The sequence below is a fragment of the Cyphomyrmex costatus genome, unplaced genomic scaffold (genome assembly GCF_001594065.2).
Source record: "Cyphomyrmex costatus isolate MS0001 unplaced genomic scaffold, Ccosl1.0 scaffold3925, whole genome shotgun sequence".
NCBI lineage: Eukaryota > Metazoa > Arthropoda > Insecta > Hymenoptera > Formicidae > Cyphomyrmex > Cyphomyrmex costatus.
Window position 1 is genome coordinate 1 of NW_017278127.1, and position 8,564 is coordinate 8,564.

Genomic DNA, 8,564 nt, shown 5'->3' on the forward strand with positions numbered 1-8,564 from the left:
GGCGGCTCTAAGTCGGCACACGAATTGCAGCCCATCCGCTATCCATATATACATATCAGTGTTCTATTTATCATTGATGGAGGGGATGAATCCAACGCATGCGCACAATGTTCAAAGTACACTGAGAAAGAGAGAGAAGTATATTCCCGCACCGTGGTTCTGGGACATGGACTTCTCTCTCATCTAGCCATATAGTAGTATTATATATATGGGCAGTAGTTTCACTCCGTGTCGGTACCTAACTGTAATAAGAGAGTCGCTAACATGACACGTGACTCGAATCGTGTGCTGATTGGCTTGGTGCTATTTATATATATATGTAGTCTTCAGTTAATCGTAGTGTTAAATTTAATTTCTCTTCCTTTGGTAAGTATTTCCATGTTATATTTAATCGTTTAAATCTTAAAATATTATCAATATTAATTTTTGCTTTACATTTTTGATAGAACAATGTATTACAAATGTATTACAAAAATCAAAAAGGACCCGGGGGAAAAATGTCTTATACAATAATTATTATTGTAAAATTATATAAAATTACATGCAATATAATTCTATATAAACATAGACATATTTTATATACAATTATATATATGTATAGGCCTGTATTCAGAACGCTCTAACAACGATGTTAGCGCGCTAACAAGTCGAGATATTAGTGCTTTTGTTAGTGCTCGTATTCTAAACTCGATGATAGCAGCGCGCTATTATAATCATGCGTGTTTATGACAAAAATCTTATTCAGAACCACTAATAAGTCTTAATTACGCGCTAACATCTCAAAATCTTAACAGTGTGCGATAAAAGTGGTAAGGACTATGTTTAAGTACGCTAACAAGTTCTGTCAGAAATGGAATACAATCGTGTAATTAATGAAATACGGGAAATACGGGATGTGTTGCAAATACAACAGAGAAGGCCGCCAATTTTCCGTAACAGGATAGATTCCATTTGAACAATGAAATTGAATTTCGAAATCGATACAGATTATCTAAAGAAACAGTGCGATTCGTTATAGGCTTAGTTGAAAAGAGGTTATCTTCTGGAGCAGGGCATGAGAAAGACATATTAACATTACAAGTACTAATTGCTCTACGTTTTTATGCTAAAGGATGCTGCCAAATAGAATTAGGTTTGTATTATTTAATATGCATATGCATCTAGATATTCTAGATATGATGTGGTCGTACTATTACAAGTATAATTTAACTTAGTATATAACCTAATGTTTTTATTATTAGAGACAAACATTTATATTTTTTAATAAAATGTTATATAAAAATGTAAATTTATATATATGTATATATATATATATGTGTGTATAAATAAAACTTATTCAAGTATGTAACATACATAAAATAGAACGTACAGAAACTTTGTTAACATACATAAATGTTTTGCATAATATACATTATATAACATTTGTTACAGAAATTGATGATGATGATGAGAACCAAAGTGATAGCGAAGAAGAAGAACCTGCTGTTCTACATGCAGTTGTACAAACTGGCGCAGCATTTCGTTTGGATTTTGTACAGCGGCATTTTGACTACTGATTAAATTTTAACTTTAGTGAAACATGAGTTAGTGTGTAAACAGATTCTTAGTCACAATACAATATTTGTTAATGTTCGTCACTTATATCATAATTATTTAAATTTTCTAATTTTTTATTTACCCGCACAGCATCTTTCATGGCAAATATATATTAAATACGTATTTATGTTGCATTAACATTGCATTTTATTTCATATTAAATATAATGTATTAAATATGTAATTCATGCAACTGGTTCGAAATATCTGCATCGAAATATATATGTAATACATAGCAGATATATGTATTGCATATATAGAATTATGAATGTATTAATCACGTAGTTAATAGATACATATTGTATATATTTAACCAAATATCACGTACGCGTACTATAGTACCCATCAGGTATACTTATCAGTCAGAAATAATAATGGAATCAATATCGAATCGATATCGATTCGACATCGATTTCATTGTTATTTTTGACTGGGTAATTGCTCGACTAACCTCAAATAATCGCATAAGCAGCAATAAATTAAGTTTGGTTGGTCATGTTATTATAGTCGCTTACATTTGTGTTAATACTTACATATAGAACTATATATAAATTAAAACGATAAATAAGAATATATACAATCAAAGGTAATTTTTATTTTTTAATTGATTTGGATTTTAAGTGTTACGTATAATATAATGTAGATTATTATAGGTTGATTCGTCCATTTTTCCTCAGAAATTTTTTTTAGTGCCTACAAAGCCTATTCTGAATTTAAAAGAGGAATACTTATATGCGATTACTGTTAAATTCCTGAATTGCTTACTCTTATCCGACATCATCGCATACTCTTAGACGCCCTATCGGGTAAGAGTACGTACATTTTTGTTAATCAAAGGTAATTTTTATTTTTTAATAGATTTGGATATTAAGTGTTACGTAAATAATAGATTATTATAGGTTGCATTGTATAAATAAATAAGATAACATGAATAAAGGTAATAATAAGTCTCAAATTTCAACGAGACATAAAAGAAGATTAGCTCAAACAGAGACAGAAAAAGATTTGATGTTTATGAAACGATTACACAGTGGTGCTTCTGATTTTGAATCATCAATCAAAAAATCTATTAACGAATTTGTCAGCATTAAGAATGAGAATCAAACTGAGCAATCAATTTCAACACCATCAAAAATTAGTAATAACAATAATCAAGAATTTTTATCAGATCAAATAGATGATAATTCGCTAGAAATGATTACAGACAACGAAGATTTTGTTGATTTTGAAGGTGAAGAAGGATTGCAAAGCTTTTCATATGATTCTGATAATACGAGTAGCAATGCAGACGATGTAGATGCAGATGATAGAGACGATAAGGATATTGATGACGGTGAAGATAAGAATAACCGATTATTACATGATATTCGTAATTGGTCTTTTGAGTTTAAAATTAAACATAATGCAATTGATGCCTTAATGAAAATTTTGAGGCATGCTTCAAATGCACAATTGAAAACCCTGCCAAAGGATGTAAGAACGCTTTTAAAAACGCCTAAAAAAACTACTAACATAATTGCATTATCTGGAGGATCTTATTACCATTTTGGTCTCTCTAACATCTTGGAGTCACTCTTGTTGGACTATAAAAATATATCTGTAAAAGTATCTGAAATTTATTTATTATTTAACATAGATGGCCTGCCATTATCTAAATCGTCAGCAAGTAGCTGTTTTTGGCCAATTCTAGTTTCAGATGATATTTTAAATCAAGTTCATATCGTTGGGTTGTTTTATGGTAAAAAGAAACCAAATAAATCTAATGAATTTTTACAGCAATTTGTAGAAGAATTAATACCGTTAATACAGAAAGGATTTCATTCAAACTTGTTAGATTGTGATATTAAAGTAAATGTCAAGGCCATTATTTGCGATGCTCCAGCGAAAGCTTTTATTTTAAACGTTAAAGGACATAATGGCTATTCAAGTTGTACTAAATGTACCATTTACGGAGACTATATTAATAATAAAATCTGCTTTCCTTATGAAAAGAGATCAAGTGCACTCAGGTCTGACGAAGATTTTGTACGTCAAACAGATTTTGATTATCATCAAGGAGATCCCACAATTTTGCTCTCTGTGCCTAATTTAGGATTGGTCTCGAATATTACTCTTGACTATATGCATTTGATTTGTTTGGGCATTGTAAAAAAAATGATATTATTATGGATGAATGGACCGCTAGCTATTCGCATTAATAATCAAGCTAAAGAAAATATTTCACAAGCACTTCTTAATTTAAGAAGTACAGTACCGAAAGAATTTTCAAGGCGACCGCGAAGTTTAAACGAATTAGCGTATTGGAAAGCCACAGAATTTAGACAATTTTTACTATACAGTGGACCTTTTGTTTTAAAAAATGTTTTAAAAAGAGATCTATATATAAACTTTTTGACTTTGCACGTAAGTATATCAATACTTATCAGTCCAATACTAACAGCAAATAAAAACAATGTAGATTACGCAGAAAAACTGTTGCAACATTTCGTTCAATCATTTGAGAAAATTTATGGCAAGGAAAATGTATCCCACAATGTTCATAATTTATTACATCTGTCAAATAAAGTTCGAAAATTTGGGCCGCTGGATTCCTTTAGCTCATTTCGGTTTGAAAACTTTTTACAAACATTAAAAAATTTTCTGCATAAAGCAGAAAAACCACTGCAACAAATTGTACGACGATACACAGAAAGAAGACTAAATAAGTATGAGAGCATGAGCAATAAATTATTACATTCAAGTAATACATTTCAATTGAAAACAAAACATAATGCTGGTTTATTGATCGATGAATTTCAAGATATTGTTGAATCACAATATAGAAAATTAATATTATTAGGTAATTATGAAATTGATTGCAAAAGTGAGGCAAATAATTGCATTATAACAAAAGATGGAAACTTAATGACTGTTAAGAACATCGTTAAATATACCAATAATAATACAATTTATATTATTGGTTATAAAATCAAGAAAATAGGTGATTTGTATTTACAACCATTCTCATCAGAGAATTTGGACATTTATGCAGTCGAGGAAATAAATAATAAAGTAATATCTTATCCTTTGAATGAAATACAGGGAAAGATATGGAAAATTAAATTTGATTCAAAATTGTATGTCATTCCTCTTCGACACGTTCCTAGACAGTAAAACTTTCAAAGCATATAATCAACAATATATACATTATATTGTATGATTATCATAATAATGTTATAATTCCAAATGTAAACAATAATAATTCAAAGATTAATCTTTAATTTTATTTGCAATAAAATTGTCTAAAAAATAAAAAAAATAGTAAAATCTCTTAAAATTGTTTAATCAAATCGTTCTACAGTATATATTATGTTATAATAAGTAAATAAAAACGCGTCAATGGGCGCGTTCAGCGGATTTAACAGATTTGTGAACGCTCGTTATTATTGGTGTATTCTTTTAGATCATCCCATCAGAATTTTAGATCTAAAAGAATACATCAGCAGCAGCGAACGCTCAATGAACTCAACTGTTGAGTCCATTAAACGCAGCCAATATATTTTGATAACACTTGAATCCCACATTACCAAGCGTGTATGAACCTGCAATGTTGCAAACTTGCGTCAGCAATAGTAGCGCAGCTTGTCCAAAACGAACGAGTTTTGCTGTATGAATCAAATTGTGATTAAGAAAAAGAATAATCTATAAAATAAACTATTCGGAGGGTAAAGGTAAACACAAAACTAAATATTATAAATCGTTAAATATTTACTTTAATGTTTTGCCACGTATTTGTATTATATGTACCTCATATAACAGAAATGTCGAAATTATATCACAGGGACAATGTAAAGATGACACAATAACATCTAGAATGTATATACGATATATTTCAGGATATTTCTGCTATGTGGGACACGAGATTGCATTTTATTTTTTAGAATTAAAATATTTTAATTTATAATATAATAAACTGTGTGAAGCAGAGATTTTAATAGGTTATGTGCTTTTTGTTTTGTGTACTTTTGTTTTACATCGTATAGTATGGAATATTTTTGTATATTAGATTTTTCATAACTGAAACAGTTTTATTACCATCAATACGATAAAGAAGATTAATTATATAATTAATAATTAAATATGGAGAAGATGAGCAACTCTAATTCATTTAAGGTAAATTTAAAAATACACATTATGACTGCACGCGTAATATTTATTATTGATAAATTAAATTATCATTAATGCATTTTATTTGCAGCTTACACACAACTTCTACATCATTGAATTCGATGATGGGATAGCACTAGTACCGAATAATTGGTTGCGGCTATCACTATCAGAAGATTTTTACGTTTGCTTTTATCCGAATTATGATTCAAAAAAGAAACTTAATAAGGCTATACAGACCAGAGAAGAACCTGATTTGAAAAATGTACAAGCTGGATGGGCGATGTATGATATTTTACATATTATTGCTTCAGCAGGTATATGTACAGTTATAGATTTTAATTCTTTTTTGACAGCAGCCTGTTGGCATATATTTCACACTTTTATTAATTGTATTCTTATAATAAGGTTGAAAGAAATCAATGCAGTATGCCCATTGCGTTTAGCAACGAAAGAGCATATGCAACTAAAAATAAATTGTAAGTAGATCTCCATGGCAGCATTTGGCATAACGCACTGATCTCTAAGAGCCTTGATTATCTATGCTTTATGTATTTATAATTATCAATAATGAAATGCAGATACTTTTGAACGAGGTCAAGAAAAGTTAAAGATGGCCGAAAATATATCTGACGTTAATACAGATAATGAAGAGAAAATGAAACAAACGCGGCATGACAGAGCTGTTGTAAAAAATTTTACATCTGACGACTCATCTTCATCCAGTACAAATATGGATTCCGTCCTGTTGCAGTTACCAGATCCGAATGAATTTTGTGGATCACATTATTCTTCGAATAAGATTTTAGCGACTTACGAAAACGCAATTATTTCACCCGAAGATGAAAATATTATGATTCTAAATATGGAGAGAAAAAAACCGAAAATAGTTAAACAAGAAAAGGTAAAGGTTTCTATATGTAAAAAGATGGAAAACAATCAAGATATCGATGAAAATAATGATCCTAATGTTACAAATAACAACGATGATTCAATCGATTGGAATAACAAGAAAGAAAATCAATCTGGCGAGACAAGTAAAATATAATTTAATAATTACTCCTTTTAATATAATATATTTTAATATATAATTTTTATATTTTAATTTGTAGTGTTAAAGGAAATTTTAAAGAAAGTAAACCGTATTCTAGTAGAAATTACATACATTGAAAGAAGGCTCAGTAGATTAGAAAATAAAACAGACATTGCAAATAATGAAGCGATAGCCAATATTGCTGTCGAAGAAGTGTTTGTTTTTGATACTATTTCTTCAGTGGAACAGTTGCATCTGTTGGAAGAAAATTTGAAAAAGGAAGATTTTTTTATGAAAATGGTATAAGATTTATTTTTATACATAGTAAATATAAATTATATAAACAGTAATATGTAATTGTACTTTGTATGCATAAAATACCCAGCAATATTATGTATTTAATATTTTTTATTTGTATTATGATATATTTCATGATAAATTATTTCAGAAGAACTTTTTGAAATTAAAAGGTGGAATAAATCTTCAAGACAGAATAAAAAATTGTTTTAAAACATTGATTAAAGATGAAATATTGATGTTATACAGTTGGAAAGGAGCTCGAGGAAAAAATGCATTCCGAAATTTTAAAATTGTTAGTTTAATTATAGGTAAAACACTTTTTATGTCGTTAAACTTATATTTAGAATTTGACTGTTTCTGTTGGCTTTTTTATCTGTCTCTTTCGAGACTGTAATCGGAATAAGTGTAAACTTACATTAATAAGCAGAAACAGTTATTTCTCAGAGTACACCCTCAATATATATATAATAATCATATATACTTTATTAAGTTGATATACGTCTGTATTTAGCTGTTATTCGGTTACACGATACAACTTCAACCGAGGAAGAAATCTCAAAATTAATGATCAATTGGATCGTGCAAGCTCCTTCACGTGTCAAAAGAATTGCGTAAGTAAAAATTGATGTTTATTTCTATTGCAAAATATTAATATTTATTACAAAAAATGTGAAATATTGAAATAAATTAAGATGCATTATTTTTTAAAATAATTTGTTTTCATAATAAAGGATTATTTATACTGGCTGTAACCGTATGCCGTATGCCGTGATTTGTAAGAATTCACTAACCACAGTCGAATATTTCCCTCTTATAGTCGAATAAGAGGGGAATACTCGACTTTAATCGGTTAATTCTTACAGATTACGGCATATGACATACGGTTACGGCCAGTATAAATGATCCATAACTTTTTACAGTGTTCATTATTTTGTTTCCATAGGAAACAGGAAGTTAAATAATTTTAACTTTACTTATTATTAAATAAAAAAGGCTAATTTTTTTATTCAACTCTGAAATGTATTCAAGTGTATATTAAAATTTATCGCGTAATATATTTTTATGTTTTAAATCTCATTCTCTCGTGCGTTTACTATATATATACATATATAGTAAACGTATATATATATTGTGTGTATGTATATTAATATATATAATTATATTTCAATATATTATATGTTTAATTTATTGATTGTTTTAGAGAAAAAGAAAGGAAAGACGAAAGAGATAATCTACAAGACCATCAGGAATGAGCTAGATTTAAATAGTTGAAATAATATATCTTCGAAATAATACATCTTCATCTTTTTTCCAACCGATAATATTTCTGTTTTCAACGATAAGATCGAATTTATAATTTTAGAAACCCTATTATCGGTCATTAATTTTTTCTTAAAGTTTTTATAAGTTGATTAATAATATACACGCAGTCATAAATATACAAATATATTATATTATGATGAATATTTGGATGAAAAAATACTTTATTA

At 28.6% G+C, this 8,564-nt stretch overlaps 1 protein-coding gene across 3 annotated transcripts; it reads left to right on the forward strand.

The window, feature by feature from the left end:
- The first annotated feature begins 5,667 nt into the window (after window positions 1–5,667).
- LOC108776889 (uncharacterized) lies at window positions 5,668–8,437 on the forward strand. Of its 3 annotated transcripts, none has more exons than XM_018543628.1 (7): window positions 5,668–5,747; window positions 5,833–6,058; window positions 6,323–6,778; window positions 6,854–7,074; window positions 7,223–7,382; window positions 7,586–7,685; window positions 8,276–8,437. In XM_018543628.1, exons 1-7 carry the CDS (start codon window positions 5,715–5,717, stop codon window positions 8,325–8,327), a joined length of 1,248 nt encoding a protein of 415 aa, XP_018399130.1. In that variant the 5' UTR covers window positions 5,668–5,714; the 3' UTR covers window positions 8,328–8,437. The 3 variants fall into 3 exon arrangements, with proteins under 3 accessions (XP_018399130.1, XP_018399131.1, XP_018399132.1); XM_018543629.1 differs by having other exon boundaries at window positions 7,226–7,382; XM_018543630.1 differs by lacking the exon at window positions 5,668–5,747 and adding an exon at window positions 6,150–6,220 and having other exon boundaries at window positions 5,999–6,058.
- The last annotated feature ends 127 nt before the right edge of the window (window positions 8,438–8,564 follow it).

Excerpts from the sequence above, each read along its gene's own strand:
- LOC108776889 (XM_018543628.1), top strand. The coding sequence starts at position 5,715 with ATGGAGAAGATGAGCAACTCTAATTCATTTAAG. Across the intron at positions 6,059-6,322 it reads ACATATTATTGCTTCAGCAG|ATACTTTTGAACGAGGTCAA; the intron begins GTATATGTACAG and ends AATGAAATGCAG. Across the intron at positions 7,075-7,222 it reads AAGATTTTTTTATGAAAATG|AAGAACTTTTTGAAATTAAA; the intron begins GTATAAGATTTA and ends AAATTATTTCAG.